Consider the following 19,106-nt stretch of genomic DNA (forward strand, 5'->3'; position numbering starts at 1 on the left):
CCAAAATTGCATATAATTGTCTTATGGTATCGGAAGACGTGAAATATAGCATATGAGCTGGACTACTTTAAGGATATTTGTATGCTCCATTTTTATAGCAGAAAGAGTGTAAAGATTCTTTAAAAAAAAAAAAAACAAATGTAAAGATTCTTTTGTAAGTTTTCCTTTTTGAGTGAACTATTCCTTAAAGAAAAAAACGAATAGTCCATCTGATCACCTGTCAAATGATGATTTGTACTTTGTTTGTGACAGAACTAACAGGAGTGTGAATGATAGATTTGTCTGAACTTTTACAAGGGTTCTGAGGTCACATGCCCCACATGCTCTTAAGCTAAGATGCTCATTTCCATTGTTTAACAGGTTCTTGCCGCATCTCAGCTAAAGGGTTGACCAACCTATAGCTGTCCTACCAGCTGGACATATGACTTGTTCTATGTGCAATAGACAGTTTGTGTTAGGAGCTTCTGCTCTTAAAAAACATAACCCTTGTAAAACCCAGCTGTGCCCTTTGACCCACTGATTCAAGCTCTGTATACCTTTTTTCTTCTGGCCTGAAACGTTCATGTAAAGCTCATATGGAGTAGAAATTATAGTCAAGGTCAAGTCAATACCCTTCCACTCTAATGGCACGGTTTACTGAAGACTTTTACGCACTTAATCTTTTAGAATCCTTTTTCTAGTGGTTGGTCTGTTAATAAAATTTTTATATGCTCTTATGTATTTACAATATCTTAGCGTCCTCTGTTTTCTTCATCTATTACCCATCCCAACCTCTCCTCTATCTTTAAATGAGTTGACTGCTACCCTCTGCTGGTTTTGATTTGAAAGTACAATTTGAACTTTTGATTCAACTTACCGCAAAACACAAAAGCAACGTCCAAAACATTTAACACTAATGAAATTGGAGTAATTTAGGTCAAAAAGCCAAAATGAACATGAAAGAGATCAAATATGAACATTTGCAATTTATTGCAATTACGAAAAAAATGTAAAAGAATAAATATAAACCTAAAAAAAACAAAGTTCCACCATGTACACATTATGATTGAATTAATTATTATTTATTCATAAGATATAACTCATAGCAATAATATGTTTCACGAAGTCTATCATACTCAAAGTGGCTTTAATTAATAGTTTGATGGTTGCTAAGGCGTTTCTTTGTTTCCTCAACAATGTCCCCTCTGTGCTCTGTCCACATGCAGTCTCTGAATGAGAACTTGAAACTCTTGCTGCCTGGCAACCTCTTTTTGTTGTATCCAGTGCTCCATGCTGAGCTGGCTTAATTTTTTTTTATCAAGCACAGCAATTCGAACTCTTCACTGTCTACTTAGTCATGGCTGAATGACAGCCACTCTGCTGTAAGTTGACCTTGATTTTAAGAATTATTTCCTTTAAAATGTCAGGTTGATAGAAATAGTTCTTGCTCCTATGTATGAATATGTATTTATCTGTCTGTCTGTCCATCTATCTATCTATCTGTTCGTCCATCCATCCATCCACGCATTAATTTATTTACTTTTGCATTTATTTATGCATTTATTTAGTTAAACTTAGTTTGGTTTTTACATTATTTAATGTCTTATTAACATTACAGTAACAAAGTTTGTGGCTTTTTTTATACAGTATATAATTACATTTCTATCACCCAAGTCATCATCTTGCTTCTGGTTTTGCATATATACTGGCATTTACCTGATAAGATTCAATGAAATTCATGAAATTGTTGGTGCACTAAAAAAAAGTAACCGTTTTATTCATTATAAAGTACATGTTTGGTCTCAGATCATTGCTCTGAACATAAGGATGTGGCTGATTCACAATGAATCTTCCTGAGCCTTTGGATACTACTACCACGTCTGTTGACCTCAGAAGAAAGCTGCTCTTTTCTGTGAGTCAAAACTTGATCTCAAGCCGGAGTTGTGGACTCATCCCGCCACACCCAGTTCCCCCTGATCCATGGAACATGAAAGCTCCTGACTTCACCCCAAAACTCTACAGATCTGTGGGCTTGCCACGGATCAAGAGCAAAAACATTCACCTGGTTAAATCAAATGATAGTGTGGAACAAAAATCTTTTGTTTTGGAAAAGATTAAGGATGGTACTTCCGTATTACCTCGACACAAAGAACAATCATTTATCACACTCTACAAACCACCAGACTCACTAGAGACAAAACTGCTGTTTGTGAGAGCAGGGACGAATCCTGTCGGGCCTTACAAAGATCCAAAACCTCACAACTTCAGACCTGTAAGTTTTTTTTTTTTACAGTAAAAAGATGATTGCCACCATTATCTGCACTGCACTTTATCAACACTAGATGACAGTCTTTATAATAAACACTCCTTATCCGATTGCAGTGTGCTGAGGGAATGCCAGACATGGTGACTTCTATAGAAAAGGATCCAGACTGCTTGTTCTTAAAGTCTCAATGCCTAAAAGCAGGTGTATTATTTTCATTAAGACATCATGACTGAACAGAGAGAAATATGATTTTTTTTTCAACATTGAACACTGGGTTGGTATAAATTGTGTTGCATATTATTGCCCTTGTGTTTGCACAAGCTATCTTGTACTTATGCAATAAAAACCACTGTATAGAACAAAGGTCTTTGAAACCACCCAGTGACCCAACATGCATTACTGATAAGCATTGCATTTTATTTCAATGTCTCAACAGTCACTGGCAGCCATCCTGACCTGAACCCTTCTCACAGAGACAAAATGGACACTTTCAAACCGGCAGAGCTTAAATGGGACCCAAGGCTCATACTACCAAAGATGCCATGGCCTCCAAAATCTGCATCTTATACAGTGAGCATGTAGAAAACACCCATATATTCTACCAATTAGCCGAACAGATTTATGAACTTTTTTTGGAAACATTTTACTCTCTGTGTTACAGAGATATCGACGCAGAAGAGGTGTATATAGTGCCTTAATGGACCGAATTGAAGAAAAGTTGACCAACTCCTGGAGGAAATGAATCTGTTTCAAGAGAAAGAAAGAAGGTTGCTGTTTTGTCTACTGTTTATTCAGTCACGTTAATGATGTTTATTACACACTTTCTGTTTCTTTTTTTTTTTATAAACTACAAAAAAAAAAATGATATTGCAAATAACAAAATAAATGTAAGCACTGCATTAATATAAATAAAGATAAAATGTTACAAACGAGATGTTAATTACATTTTGTTTTAATATTATTAAATGTCTTTATATAAGTTTTTATAGTATTAGAAATTTTAACTATAAACACTTAATAGTTGCAGCTTTCTCATTTTTCTCTTTGTATTCATTATGGGCGCATGACCTCCGTTTGCGTTGACCAATCATTTTAAAGGTAAACAAATGAGCTGCTGCGTGTGCGCGTGAGTGCAAGCGCGCGCTGCGTTCAGTCAGTCAGCAGCACGCAGAGCAGAGCTACTACTAGGGCGTTAATCAATGAAGTATGAAGTCTGAACGGTAAGTTGAATGGACGACTGTGAGTTTAGTTTTACAACTTTTAACTAAAGACAATGGATCCAGACTCATCTTTATTTTCTATAAAAGCTCATTTTGTCTGCGCGTCATGATTAATTCATTATAACGTTACTGGCCCCAGGCGCGAGCTGCGGTTCATGCGTTTTAAACATCCACACATTTTCTCCAAAGCTGCTGTCACTTCGATTGAGGTAATATTTGCAGAATATACGAGTGTAGTTACTGTTTAGGATGGATAAATACGACGTCTACGTGGGCTTTAGTTGCATTGAGAAAAGTTTCGATTCGACAGGTGGAGTGACTTCCAAAGAAACTACGTGCTCAGCAGAACTCTCTTATCGCGCTTGTTCATTGTTGGACCACCCTATTTATCAGTTTCTAGGAAACAATATTGCGTCATGAGTTAATTACATTGCGTACTGAGATCTTGTGGGTTTACAACACACCCATGTTCATATTAATATAATTTTTACATTAATGAAATGCTCCTTCTCGAAATTTGTACTAACTTTAGTTAGGTAACGTTAAACTACTGTATGACGAAGTACTAGTATGTATGAAATGTGCGAGATTTTTGTCGTAATGCAGTATTGATATGTATTTTTATATAGACTTTGAGTTTATGATACTGTACTATCCTAAATGTTCTGTAAATATATAAATATAACATTTAATGTAATTTTAATGTACATATTTATTTAGGCACTGCTTTTAACCTTTTATGTCAGATAATGTGGGATAGAAGTCAATGAAAAGTGAATTGCATTTCTACAAAAAGCCATGTCATATAAGCCTAAAGGAATAGTTCACCCAAAAATAAAAAAATTGTCATCACTTACTCACCCTCAAATAGTTCCAAACCTGTATGAGTTTCTTTCTTCTATTGAACAAAAAAGAAGATATATTGAAGAATGTTGGTAACCAGTCAGTTGACGGCATCCATTGATTTCATAGGATTTTCTTTCCTACTATGGAAGTCAATGCCTACCGTCACTGACTGGTTACCAACATTCTTCAAAATATCTTCTTTTAGTTCAACAGAAGAAAGAAACTCATACAGGTTTGGAACTATTTGAGGGTGAGTAAGTAATAACTATCCCTTTAAGGTGGTCACAGTGGTGTTTGGAACATTAATATTGGTTATTTAGTTGTGTAAAGTGGTTTAGCAGCACTAACCAGCTTGAGCAAGGTCTACCATGTTAGTTTAACCCTTACCAGCTGGTAGTCCAGTCTTTAGATCTGTTTGGACCAACTACGTTGAAACCATTGTTTGATATGGTCTATGAAGGCTCATAACAGTATAATGATTTAGGATCATGCAGCAGAATATTTTTACGGAATAAGTAACCCACTTTACCTGAAAATCTCACTTTGTTTGACATGTAAAGATAAAGTGGGACAGTATTTAAAACAGATCCACACAAATAATTGTCATTATCCAAATTGTATTTGATCATTCAATCACCATTTAAAAACCACCATGTGCCTATGTATGACCTTTTAGGCACGCATTGGATGTGCAACTGGGATTTTGGACCTATGGAACATCATCCTAAACTCCTGTTGTTCTCACACTCCTGAGGGAAATGGGGAACGGAATATCAGAGCAACCCAACTTTCTTTCCAGTCTTCCGTTCTGTAATTCTCTTCACATCTCTATTCTGGGTCTGGACTCAGCTGGCAAAACAACAGTGCTGTACCGTCTGCAGTTCAATGAGTTTGTCAACACCGTCCCCACCAAAGGTTTCAATGCAGAGAAAGTCCGATTAGCTGTCGGGGACTCACGGACAGTGACGTTCCACTTTTGGGACGTCGGCGGCCATGAGAAACTGCGTCCTCTCTGGAAGTCCTATACACGAGGCGCGGATGGCATCATGTTTGTTGTGGACTCTCTGGACTCGGAGAGGATGGAAGAGGCTAAGACGGAGCTTTACAAAATCGCCCGCTCCTCTGAAAATCAAGGAGTGCCTGTGCTGATTATTGCAAACAAGCAGGACTTGAGACGGGCTCTGTCACCGTCCCAGATAGAGACCATGCTGACGCTCAAAGAACTGGGACCCTCTACGCCATGGCACCTGCAGCCCACCTGCGCCATCATTGGTGATGGTCTCAAAGAAGGACTCGAAAAACTTCATGACATGATCCTAAAACGAAGAAAGATGCTCAAACTGCAAAAACAGAAAAATAGACCATAAATGTATTATATAAATGGGTGGGAAAAGAACAATAGTTGTGAACTGTCATTTTTATGTGTCAAAACCAACATGCACTTTAGTTGTTTACTTTCTTGTTGTTTACTATCATTTAGAAATATATAAACTTAATATAAAGTTTTTTTTTTTAAATAATCACACTGAAGGATGATTCAAGTTGTTGGTTTTATTTAGAATGTGTATTTGCAATAAAAGGGCTTTCTATGTCTATTCTAAATTGTCACATGTTGTAATACTTGCACACACTGAGACTTTAATGTCTGCCAAGTCATTTTAGGTTCAGATAATTTTTCCTTATACTATCATGGTAGAGGAATAGCTTGCCTAACAATGAAACTTATGTTTTTACTTCAGTTTTTTTACTGAATAATGACTTAAATTTCAGTCTGTTCCTCACACAAAGCTATTGTATGTAGGGATGCACAATATATCTGTACCATATAAATTAACCGGTGAGATAGTTATTTGTGCATGCTCTTCCTTTATTCTTTTACATTATATTATGCTCACTTAAAGTTAATCTTTATAACACTGTTAAATATAATATTCAACAAATCTCAAAATTAATATCCACTTTTCATACGGCTTCATTATAATGTGATGTCTAAATTGATTTTATTTTAATTATTATTTATACAATGGTAAAGAATTTCAATATTGACCATTTATTGGTTTTGGCTCCTATGGGCCAGAATTTTAATATTGGTGCATTGTATGGCTTTAGAAAACCTATAATGAACAGCAGTTATATGGAGAGCTTTTATGATACCTTCATGGTGCTTTTGTGTCACTTTTAAAGCACGAAAACGTCTGTCCCTGTTTATAATTCCATGGTCTTTCATAATTTCTCCTTTTGTGTTTCATGGCAGAAAGAAAGTCATTCAGGTTTGGAACGACATGATGGTGAGTAAATGACAGAATTGGTATTTTTAAGTGAACTATCCCTTTAACTCATCCCTTTAAAAAGCATGAGTACTTGGAGCCTTGCACCACCACATTCTTCTTTGATTCAGTAACACTAAGGTGAGAGTGGAATGCATCGTACATTACAAGACCTTGGGCCGCTCTATCTGTTGTTATCAGATTAGAAATGACCCTTTATCTGTGATGCATCCCCCTTTGCAGGCATCAGAAATAGCCTAACTAGATGGGGATTTATAGGATTTGCCTGCTGTGTGTCACATGCATCCCTAAATTCCAGTTCTGCCTCATAAATCCAGAGCGACTGGGACTCTTCCCCCCATTCCATTGATGTCAGTAATGCCGAGCTGGGATGGTGACAGACTGGAAAAAAATCTGCAGTGCAGTTTTCTTTCCCATACTTTCGCTAGACTGATACTGAACTGCAGGTCAGAGTATCACGCTGTTAGTGGCCCCAAAACACTTTTGTTCACTTCGACCAAACTTATGAATTTTATTGCGTCAGATAAAATATCAAACCAAATGACATCTGCACTTAGATGTTTACAGGCTCTCGGAACCAACTATATATTTTGTGTATAGTTAGGTAAGGTAATATTTACACAGGGGTAGTTGTACTAACGTTTGACAACCACAACGTGTCCAAATACTTGAACACATTTTGAACAGTAGCTCATAAATGCCAGTGGATTTATTTTGTATCTAAAGCAATGACATTGATACATTTTTATACTTTGTTATCTAGCCCTTAGTACATTGTGCAGACCTATTTTTCTGCAAACTTTTCTATAGAGTAGATTACCATGTGACTGCTTGTAAAAGAATAGAGCGTAACAGAGAAAGGGAGTCTTTTGTTATAATGGTGCTTTTCTAGAAATATAAAATGCTTGTTGCTTTTAAACAATTGTAGGGGACTTTCACTTGTCAAAGCAGTTTTAGACATTGTTTCAAGGAAAACTGTGCGCTTGTGTTCAGTTAATCTCAGAAACCCTGCAGTGCAGTCTATGAGATTTTGTGGGAAAGCGAGAGGTGTAGCGACCTGGCTCTCCACGCAGGCCCCCCTTCACTCCCCCGTCTGTATCTGATGACAGTGTGTTGGCAGGCTGCTTTTGTTCAGCTCTGCTCTCATCTCATTCCAGCTTGAAGGATGAGCTCGGGGTAGATGGGGGGTCTAGTAGCTGTTTTCCCTGTCCTTTTGTCTGAAAAATAATTCTCAGTGGGTTCAAAAGGGTGCTGCGCTCTTATTAGAACAAGTGTTCGTTCTGACAAACATCATGAGATTAAAAGACTTTATGGGCTAAATAAGTAATGTTTTGGTCTTTTAGAGCTAAGCAAACATCATGTTCTGTAATCGCAAGTGTCTGGTTTATATCAGTGTGCTGCCACAGATAATGTGATCACCACAAAGATCTTAATCTTGTTTAGCGTGGTAAATACTGATTGCATTTAATCCTTATGGCTTTAGTTGTCACAAGGTCTGTATTCATCCTGATGCTTGTTAGTCTAGCCATGTTTGATCCAGTCTCAGCAATAAATGACTGAATTGAGAACTAGCTGGTGCTTGTCTTAAAGAAACATTAGTATCTGCGTTCCCACGGTCATGAAAACCTGGATATTTTTATTTAAAATAGCGATTTCCAGACCTGTGAAAATTGGTAAAATCAGAATAAACATCTTGTTAATTTAGGGGTTTCAAGTTACTGTATATTATTGCTTTTTTTTAACAATTCAAAAGTTGAATAAATGAATTCAGTGTTCTTCAGTAAATAATACCTTTATCTATCATATGGCTTCAGAAGAGAACTTATAACAACTTACAGTATGAAAAAGATATGGTATAAGCATTTCAAGTCCAATCTCTTCATGTCCATCTCGCTCAGTAAGTGTATTGATAGTGTGATTTACAGTATTTACATTGTCACAATGGAAGCTTTTTCTGTACAATACTAGTTTACATAGTGCTGCATTTGTCTTTGTGCAGAAAGTGTTTCTAAATAATAACAATAGATGATTATTGTGAGTTATTTAATCTGTTCTGCCAGGTAATTGCTGAAAAGAATTTAACTGAGTAATTAAAGCTGTAATATGAGGAAAGTGTTGCGCTATAGTGCATGTCAGGGAAAGAGCTAAAGCAAAAAGCACCTCATGTGACTAAAAGAACAACTCAGTCAAGTCAGACTAGTTTTGTTCTTCAGAGGAATGTGCTTTTTTTTTTTTTTTTGTAGTGCGAGTTCCCCCACCCTATTCCTCCTTGCTGTTTATGTAGAATGCTTTGCTAAAGTTAGTTTAGCTGATAAGTGACAGTCTCTTAAAATGCAATTTTTGAACCTTTAGTTCAGGAGAAGTCAGGAAGTTTAGTTTAAAAAAAGCGAGTTATCAGATAAATGACTTCAGGACTTTTGCCATGGAAAACAGATGTGCATATAGCCTTTTTTCCCCAGCAATGTGGCAATTTTAAAAGTACAGTTGCACTAAGAAGTGGATATTTTTCTTCTGTTGACTGTTAACGACTCGATAGACAGGTCTCTACAGATCTCAGCAATACCAAGTATTTAACAATATTGCAAAAGAAATTCATTTTAAGAGTGAGTCAGCATGCATGTAGAAACATGCTGAAACATACACAATCAGCTTTCCAGACAACAACATAATTTTTCACACAACATGGTGTTAAAAAAAGGTCTACAGGTACAGTATGCATTGCATCAAAGGGTTTTGGATGCCTGTATATTTTTTTCACCCGAGATCACAATCAAAGGAATGTCATGAATGAGATTATATCCCATGTTTACTCATTTTCTTTGTGGAACACCAGGTGAATTCAAAATGAGAATAATACATATAGATAGATAGATAGATAGATAGATAGATAGATAGATAGATAGATAGATAGATAGATAGATAGATAGATAGATAGATAGATAGATAGATAGATAGATAGATAGATAGAGATATTTAAAAGTTTGTGATCAGTAAAATATTTTTATGTTTTTGAAAGAAGTGTCTTATGTTCATCAAGGCTGCATTTTTTTTATAAAAAATACAGTAAAAACAGTAATACTGTGAAATATTATTATAAGGTAAAACAACTGTTTTTAGTTTTAATTAGGGCTGGGAAAAAGTTAATCGCAATTAAAATAAAATTGTGTATAATTATTTTGTATATATAAATACACACACATATGCATGTATTTATTTTAGAAATATTTGCATATATATACTGTATATACATTTATACATAATTTATATTATATATAAATATAAATAATTTATATATAAATAAATAAAAATCTTAAATATATACATGCATATGTGTGTATTTATATATACAAAATAATTATACACAGTACACACACATATATTATGCAAACACAAACTTTTATTTTGGATGCGATTAATCGCGATTAACTTTTTCCCAGCCCTAGTTTTAATATATGTTAAAATGTAATTTATTCCTGTGATCAAAGCTGAATTTTCAGCATCATTACTCCAGTCTTCAGTGTCACATGATCCTTCAGAAATCATTCTGATATGATGCTTTGCTGCTCAAGAAACATTTATGTTTAAATAGCCTGCTGCTTAATATTGTTGTGTAAACCACGATAAAAAAATAAAAAATCAGGATTCTTTAATGAATAGAGATCTAGAAATAGAAATGTTTTGTAACATACATATCTTTACTATCAGTTTTGGAGTTTCACAGTTTTCCCTTTCACTTTCATTTTATGGAAATATAGAAAAAGAGCAGATTTTCTTCAGAAATTCATCTTTTGTGTTTAACGGAAGAGAAACAGTTTGGAAGGACGTGGTTGAGTATGAATGAATTTTCTTTTTTGAGTAAGTAATGTAGCTTTATCATACAATTTGAATACCTGTATTGAATCATAACACAGGTCTTGTCTGCTTAGAGTTTGTAATACTTAACATGTCTTCATAAGCTACAGGAACTCCTATTGTCGATGTGTAGGCTAATGTATCTTTGTTTGTTATACTATTGTTAAAGTGTGTCATGTTTACCTTCTAACTAGACCACTCTGTTGGAGAACACTAATGTTTTCTCTGTCACTTTCTAAACCGCAGCTGTTTGCAGGTCTTTTCCAGACTGCTGTTCTCGCCTCTGGAGCTGCGAGTTACTTGAGCTCGTTCGCCTGTGCAAGCAAAATCCAAGAGTCCTCAGGGGGACGCATGACGCGGGCACTGTTGTGATTTTTCTGTGTGTTGTGGCAAAACTTTTTTTCCACAGGGTACAGGTGCTTCCTTCTGAGGAAATCAGAGGTGTCCCAAACAACACTGTGTTATCAGCAACTCTCTCAGTGAAGAATAAACAGCGATCACATGGGTAACAGGAATCTTGCTCTGTCGGATGCACAGTTCCCCTAAACGCCGTTCTAAGGTCAGTTCACCTTATCTGGATTCAAAGCTTCAATATCACATCAGAATATTAAATTGCATCAGCACTTTGGGGCAAGTTATCTGAAACTGCCTAGTTACAGGGAGGAAATCCTAATCTTTGCAATTTGGTCACATGGGCTGTGTAAATAAAGACTCCATGCATATCACTTGCAAATGATCTATCTTGTAAATAATCATTGACTGCATGACTTCCAGTTCTCATTCTCATTTGGTCTCTTGATAACACTAAAGGAAGTACATTTTTTGGCTTCATATGTCTCATGAGAACGCTTTTGCTTATCAAGGGCCTATATATGTGATTAAGAATATTAGATTAGTTAGGCAATAATTCTCTTTCATCAATAATTAATATTCAATAAAAAATAATATTTCACTTGATGCAACACATCTTAATCGATTTATTTTCCTTTGGCACAGATTGATTGTATGATCCTGATTACAATGTATTATTGATAATAGAATATATTGCTTTTATATTCTATAGTGATTTATTGTCACTGGACATTTAATGTACAACTAAATTAGTTGTGCAGCTCCTAAATTTAATAACTGATACACACATACCATACCCACACACATATAGTTCAGTGTAACGTTACACCCCTAATATATATATACATACACACACACACCCACATATGCACAGTTGTAATAATAATACTAATAAATGTAAATATTTAATTAATTTTACTAATGAAAGAAATTACTTGTATAATCAGGTTTTCTCTTTAGTTTTCTTTAATGGGAGAGTTTCTCACTACACAATATTTTAGTTGTCATGTCCTGTGTTTGTACAGTCTTTTCAACAGATTCTGTTGAACCTTAAAGGGCAAGACAGTGCCTCATATAGGGTTCTATATATGTTCCCATCATTGAATAATTTTATGGATATAGTTTTAATTCATTTTTAATTTAAATGTAATATTATTAATTAAACAGCTTGTAAACACTTAATTTCGAGAATTTTTTTTTTTTTTTAATAGCCAATTAAAAATGAAAGTGAAAGTTTTTGGCATAAAGGGTTCTTTAAAATTGTGTCAAGAACCCGGGTTCTATATAGAGCCCCATTGAACCTTTTTTTCCCTAAGAGTGTAAGTTGCTTTGTATAAAATAATTCGCTAAATGAAGGAATGTAAATATAAAGTTTTGATATAAAGTTTTTAAAATCTTTATTGACAGTAGTTTGCACCCCATGTAGGTACAAATGCATATTTTCAAGTCTAACACTCTCACGGTATGCAGTGTGAGACGCATGAACATCAAAATAACAGTGACCACAAACATCTAGTCATAACACAATTTTTAAAGCTATTTTCTAAATGACAAACAAAAAGGGGGAAAACATCCCTATCAGTCAAGCTTTGCGTAATGGCTCTGATCCTCCGTTTCTGCAACATCCTGCCATGTTAACAGGTCTTCATTACCAGTGACTCATTTCCTTTGAGGATGTTACACGTGGTGAACATGACTTGATTAGCGCCGCACACATGCACACACTCACACACTCTGATACAATTAAGGGAAAGAGACTTCTGACATGATGTTCTGTCAGATGCCCCACAGTGCCTGCAGTTTACTTTCCCCTTACTGGAGAGGATGCAGCTGCTAATGTAAAAAATAAAAGGGAAACAGTTCATTCCAGTTTAACATTAAGTTCATCTCGACTCAAAATATTCAAAAAGAATGGAGTTTAGGATTATTTAAAAAATGTTAACAAATTCAGCTTTTTATGTATGTAAGGCCATATTGTTTCAACATATCCAAGAATCCTGAAATTTACACTATATGCTTTTATCCAAGCAGGTTACAAATGAGAAACTCTGTAAGCTATTTATCATTAGTCAACAATATTTGCGCTGCACTATGTCAAGTTTCATGTGCACAAACTAGATGCACTAGAGTTTTGATAGGAAGTGCCTTTACACCTACCACATTTCTTGTTTTATCAAAATAAATGTATATGTCTTTTCACATGTCTACATAAGTTAAACATATAGTATAACTTTGACAGATTTAAGTAATCCTTTACTTTACAATAAGGCTGTTAATCAACACTTAAAAGAAGAAAAAAAAAATCTAAGTAAAAAAAAGTCAAATGACATTGCAGGAAAATGTATCAAAATTGATAAAAATGTCAGTGGGGTAAGAAAAATAAATACATTTTCCCTTTAAATTCAGTTTATTATTCTTACCCATTGGCAGATTTTTCTTTAGTCACACACACACACACACACACACACACACACACACACACACACACACACACACACACACACACACACTTATCAAGTAAATGTATCTTGATTTAAAGTCCGCGTGAACCGGAAGTTGCAAATGACTTTTCTCCAGTGTTGTGACGTATTTCCAAGTGAAACGGAATATTGAACAGAGGGTAGAGTTTTACTTTAGTGCTCCTCCTCTCCATCTCTGCTCATAGCAGACTAACGGTTTGAGGGGAGTGGTTAAGCGTTTTTCAGCCCAAGCCGTCAAGCCTACGTCATCAGAGAAGGGACGCCATTTCAGACCGGAAGTAACTTTTCAGACTTTGATTAAAGATTACCAAGGCAAACCATTTTTTTCTGTGTATTAACTTGCACGGATTAATTGTTCACCCTTAGACTAGTAATATGCGCTAACAAAGTAAATAGGGTCAATTCTGATTTCATGTCGACTTAAAGAATGTTTAGATATTTGTTTTGGGAAACAAGACAAAAATACTGAGGAAGAAAATTATTTTTGATCAAGCTTAATTCTCATTATTAACTAACTATTAACTATGACTTTTGCCTCAGTAAACTCCTAATTACTGCTTATTAATAGTTAGTAAGGTAGTTGTTAAAGGAACCCCTGAGTTAGATAAGTCCATTCATACCGTTCTCATCTCCGTGCGTGCCGTAACTCTGTCTGACGCACCCACCGCTAGCCTAGCTTAGCACAAAGACTGGAGGTAAATGGCTCCAGCTAGCATACTGCTCCCAATAAGTGACAAAATAACGCCAACATTTTCCTATTTACATGTTGTGATTTGTATAGTCACAGCGTGTACAAATAATAAGGTCACATGAGACACAGCCATCTACTAACCGTATACATACTGGGAACTATATTCTCATAAGGCGAAGCACTGCTACTGGGTGCGTCAGACAGAGTTACGGCACGCACGAAGATGAGAAGGGTATGTATGGACTTATCTAACTCTGGGGGATACGGTGAATAAGCTGAAGTCCCAAAAAGTCGGCGTGTTCCTTTAAGTTTAGGTATTGGGTATAGGATTAAGGGATGTAGAATATGCAGAATGGCATTAATTAAGTGCTTTAAGTATAATAAATAGCCATGAACTAAAAATGTATTATTGGTTAATGTTTTTGGTTTTTTTTACATAATCTAATGCATTTTTAACATTTAAAGTTGTATAGATTAATATGAATTGCATTATAAACATGACCTAACACTTAGCAATGGTATATTTATAAATAAACATTAACCAATGCTATAAAATTTGTTTATTATTAGTTCACAATGCTTAATGCATCAAAAAATGTTAACAAATGTATATATATATATATAAAAAGTACATAAAAATATATTTTCATGTGATAACGATTAGGTTTGTTTCTCTCATATCAGTAAGCACATAACTCCTAAGCAGTTTATCATATGGCATAACTTTGTGACACTAAGAATTCCATATATTTTCCGAAGTGGGATCTCTTCTGCTTAAACTTTCCCACAGAATGCAGTGGAATGTTTGTTATTCATGACACTAGCTGCATATTGACATGTAGCTAGCTTTATTTTATAGATGACGTGGCATTAAAAAGTTCTCTAGCAATGCAAAAGATTTACTGTACAATTAAATACGTTCTTTTTCCTGCAGAATGACAGTGTAAAGCCTGATTGCCGAGCACCTTACCAGGAGCCAGACATAACCGACCACATTTCCTCAGCTCTGATAAAGACCCCCTGGAGACCCAAGTCTCCTGTTTACAGTGAGCAGTTTTGGTGTAATAAATGTTGATTTTGTTCAGGACATAATTAGTGCTGTGCGCTTTGAAACCATGAGCGTGGGCAAACATGTTCACTAGTCTCAACAGTGCACTGTGACGTCCTCCAGGGATTAAAGTTACTGCAGAGTCCCTACAGCACAGCAATTATGCTATATGCTAATAATAATTACATCTCTCTGCTTCTTTTGCCTCTTAATTTGGCTGATTAGACTGTCAGCATCATTGCTGCATTACAGCTAAACCCACAGTCACAGCCTTCTCACAGAGAAGAGGATTTTGTCTTTTAACTTTTGTTTTTCAAAAGACTCTTTTCTATAAAACACACTGTACTCTTGAGATAGTGTTTTTGTCTGTCATTAGTCTTGCTTTCAGGACCATTCCAGATTACACATTTAATTGTTATTCTCGTGTGAATAAGATTAAGAGAACTTCTTAATTGAATCTAATATACACCAAAGACTATAGGTATCCACATGTTGTGATAAAAGTGACCCCTTGCGCCACCAAGAATATGGTATGTCGCTTATTTTTAGTATGCAGCTGCTAAATGTAAAAAGAAAAAATTATATATATAGTATCTTCACAAGGGACACAGTTCATTCCAGTTTAACATTAAGTTGTAATCTCAAAATAGTCGATGTATATTGAGGTGTGTGTATATATATATATATATATATATATATATATGTATATGACTGTATAATATAACGTTTCAACATTTCAGAATCCTTACAGTTACACAGTGCAAAGCAGCTTTTAATTGTTGGTTTGACTTAAAGGTACAATATGTCTGAATTTTGTATCAAAATATCCAAAAACCACTTGCACAGTGTTATACATTTTTTCAAATGTGTACTTCCATTATCCTAAATGTTTCCAAGAATTAGTAAATTCAGAGAAATTCACAATTTTAAAAAGTGCCCGTCCCTGTTCACGGATGACGTAATATCCGCGTTATCCCTGGTTTCCGGTTGTACTGCCATAGTAACCATGGCGATATGTGGACTGGACAACTGCGTAACATCTAGCGGCACGCTGTTGTTGTTTCGTTCAAACATTATGGACCATGGCAAGCAGACTTTGGGACAAAAGGAGAACTAAAACGAGGATCAATATCAGCGTGGCGTTTTCGAGATGCCGAGATCTCCACATCCGCGACTAACTTGGACTTGACAGAGACGCTGCTCTTGCATGTACTTTATTAGACAGGTGAGCTAATGTACATAAAACAAATCAACGTTATATAGCTCAACATGATGAAATGTTAGAATATGATCAGTATGTTATTCTATAATGTTGATCTAGCTTACTGCTAATATAGCAAACAAACTAGCACATAGAATAACATTATAACTTTTAACACTCAAATGCTGTTTACTGTGATAGTGTAACTGTTAGACCAAGTGAAACAGCGCTGCGTTACCTCACAAGTTTAAAGCAGAGCTATGCAATTTCGGGATTTCTTCGCTGTATTCTCGCTTTTTGCTCGCAGGTTTCTCTATAGAGCTCCCCCTACAGCTTCGGAATATATATTTGACAATACTGTCGAAAAACTCGTTGGCGACTCTCAGATACCAGAGGCTAGATCAACGACATCAAAGCAGATGGGACATTCTTTAAAACGTCTTCTTCATTCGAGTTCGAACAGCGCGAGGGAGCGCAATAATGACAGAATTTTTGCGGATTTTTTTGCCGTAAAGCAATTCGTTACATCACGAGACCTGATATCACACGATACTTCCTGACGCTGCGGCCGGCGGCCCGCCGGCTCAAAGTTGCAAGGGTGGTTTTTCGGCTCACAGGCGCTTGGGGGGTGCAAGACGTATATATAACTATTCCAATGACTCCGAAGCTGTTCGGTTAAGGTAAAAAAGTTACTTAGTTCACCTTTAATTCGTCAAATAAACTGCCCTGTGTGAGTAGTAATTCAGCACTTGCGGGTAGTTCGGGTATGTCCTTATTCCTTTACATTCACGGGACTCGCGTGTGGTGCTGATATCTGTCTCTAATTAGCAATCGCGACCTGCTTCATACCACAGTCATGTTAAAAAACTTGAATGTTTTCACTCATCCATAAACATTATTAGATCCATCAGCATGACAGCAAGTCCCATCATTCCACTTATCACTGTGTCATCAACCTATACGCCTTTGTTATTGTAAGAGGTTAGCGACCCCTAGCGGTGAAAATGTTTTACATATTGTAGCTTTAAAGTAAGTAACCTGGATGCCTTGAAATTCTAAGTTAATTAAAATGTAAAAAATGTAGTTAATACAATGGAGATTGGTTTAATCAACAGAAACTTAGATCATAATAAATGATCTTGGACAAAAGAAAAAGATAAATCAGTATATTTTACAGTACTTGCAGTGCACAATGGCAAGTTTCACGTGTAAGCTATACACAAATGAGTACTTTTTAAGTAGGAGTTTTAATAGGAATACCTTTATTTATACCAACCACACTTTTTTTTTTTTTTTATATAAATCTGTTCATCTTGTCTCCATTGAGACTTTTTATCTGCCATGGTCTTGCATTCATGGGACTATTCCCAATGTATTTAATTGTTATTCTCCTGTAACATGTTATAAATAAGAGAATTGAATCTAATAATCACATATAGGTGATATTAGACAATCATTTCCACAACACAAATATATGTTGCTGTAGAAAGCTGCATTGCCATCTAATGGTGATAAGTTGTCATTGCTTTCTTCAAATTGCTGTAAACGTAATTATTTACTGCTTTAAAATCCTTTAAAGCAGCAGATGAAAACTGCAGGTGGAAGGAAAAATACATACTACTATCTGTTTTTTTAAATGATAGGTTTAAAAATGAAAAAAGGGACCTCAAAGAAAGACGACTGTTAGATTGAGATGACGAGGTCATTGTTTAGAACTTTTCGAAATTTAGAACTTCAGAATATTGTCACGTTCAACAGCAAAAAATGCACAAAGTATAAAGCAGATTTTTTAAATGGAAAGTGTGTTTGTAAAAGGCCTGTTGTTTGGGAGTAAAAACATAAAAAAATATATTAAAAAAAACTCCAAATGAGGCCGTCATCACCTCCTCAAGATCATCAAGACGGATACAGGCAAATCCGTGTGTGTGTGTGTGTGTGTGTGTGTGTGTGTGTGTGTGTGTACAGTATAAAAAGTCATACAAAAGGTTCCCAAGGATTTGCCCATAGTCATCTTGATGCAACAAGCTTTTCCAGGTTCTCCTCCTGAAAATCAACATGCAGCAGCACTACGTTTAACAACATGGATGGTGTTACCGTGGTGTTGTGCTATAATTAGTTTGTGCCAAATACAATTGCTTTCAAGCCAATGATCTCAACTTTAGTCTCATGAAACCACAGTTTTCTTCCAAATGGTTTCACTTTTGCCACATGGCTTCAGCGGCTTTCTTTTAGCTCTCTAAAGAAGCCTGTATTTTTTTTCTTCTCCCCCACAGCGTCTCCAACTTTCTCTTTCTAACCACTGCTGTTTTAATTTTGAGACTGTTATATTTACTGTGCAGTCATAAATTGAGCATTGCTGAATCTTGAAATGAACACCCAGTGTACCTTGTTAGCATCTTTAGTGTGACTTCCCCTGATAATTGATTTCCTCACCCAATTTAGGTTGCCAAAATACAGCGGGATGAATACTTGTCAATTAAGCCACTTTTATTTTTCATTTAGTTCCTAAGACCATAACATTTTTCCTTTTTTTCCCCTCCAATTTAAATGTGGTTTGATTTGTTTGCATCACTGGAGACTGACTTAATAGTGCATTGACAATAAACTGTGACCAGCTTATAATAACATTAAATAATATTAACAGTATATTCCTCATCATTTTTGATATTGTGTTCTCCACTTTTATTAAAAAATGTAGAAATTAATTTATAAATTTTTTTTTAATTCCCGCTGCAGATGTATTGCATACAAAGAGCAAAAATACATTTGAAAGCTGCAAGTATCAATCTCTCAACACAAAACTTCCTCAAATATCAGATGGTCAAATAAGCAATAGTTTTTTTCCTTTTTTGTTTAATTCTGAGTAGGCTAGGCTAGATAGGTT

The 19,106-nt window shown here is 35.5% G+C and overlaps 2 protein-coding genes and 1 long non-coding RNA gene across 3 annotated transcripts; all 3 read left to right on the forward strand.

Moving 5' to 3' along the window:
• The first annotated feature begins 1,269 nt into the window (after positions 1-1,269).
• On the forward strand, positions 1,270-3,080 carry cUnh7orf78 (chromosome Un C7orf78 homolog). The gene is made up of 5 exons (XM_082178833.1): positions 1,270-1,361; positions 1,786-2,251; positions 2,362-2,446; positions 2,682-2,815; positions 2,907-3,080. The coding sequence occupies exons 2-5, from the start codon at positions 1,823-1,825 to the stop codon at positions 2,985-2,987; spliced, it is 729 nt and encodes a 242-aa protein (XP_082034959.1). The 5' UTR covers positions 1,270-1,361; positions 1,786-1,822; the 3' UTR covers positions 2,988-3,080.
• Positions 3,081-3,338: 258 nt separating this feature from the next.
• On the forward strand, positions 3,339-5,913 carry arl4aa (ADP-ribosylation factor-like 4aa). The gene is made up of 2 exons (XM_082179474.1): positions 3,339-3,465; positions 4,988-5,913. Exon 2 carries the CDS (start codon positions 5,070-5,072, stop codon positions 5,676-5,678), a length of 609 nt encoding a protein of 202 aa, XP_082035600.1. The 5' UTR covers positions 3,339-3,465; positions 4,988-5,069; the 3' UTR covers positions 5,679-5,913.
• A 3,927-nt stretch (positions 5,914-9,840) lies between these two features.
• Positions 9,841-18,809, forward strand: LOC309505975. The gene is made up of 3 exons (XR_014208606.1): positions 9,841-11,010; positions 14,908-18,157; positions 18,188-18,809. It is a non-coding gene; the product is annotated as an uncharacterized lncRNA (long non-coding RNA).
• The last annotated feature ends 297 nt before the right edge of the window (positions 18,810-19,106 follow it).

This window comes from Leuciscus leuciscus (assembly GCF_965113295.1).
Source record: "Leuciscus leuciscus genome assembly, chromosome: 9".
In the NCBI taxonomy this organism is placed as follows: Eukaryota; Metazoa; Chordata; class Actinopteri; order Cypriniformes; family Leuciscidae; genus Leuciscus; species Leuciscus leuciscus.

What these genes read in the sequence shown, in the direction of transcription:
- arl4aa (XM_082179474.1), top strand. Translation starts at nt 5,070, where the DNA reads ATGGGGAACGGAATATCAGAGCAACCCAACTTTCTTTCCAGTCTTCCG.
- cUnh7orf78 (XM_082178833.1), top strand. Translation starts at nt 1,823, where the DNA reads ATGAATCTTCCTGAGCCTTTGGATACTACTACCACGTCTGTTGACCTC. An exon ending in GTCTCAATGCCTAAAAGCAG is followed by an intron (nt 2,447 to 2,681) that starts GTGTATTATTTT and finishes ATGTCTCAACAG; the next exon opens with TCACTGGCAGCCATCCTGAC. An exon ending in CAAAATCTGCATCTTATACA is followed by an intron (nt 2,816 to 2,906) that starts GTGAGCATGTAG and finishes TCTGTGTTACAG; the next exon opens with AGATATCGACGCAGAAGAGG.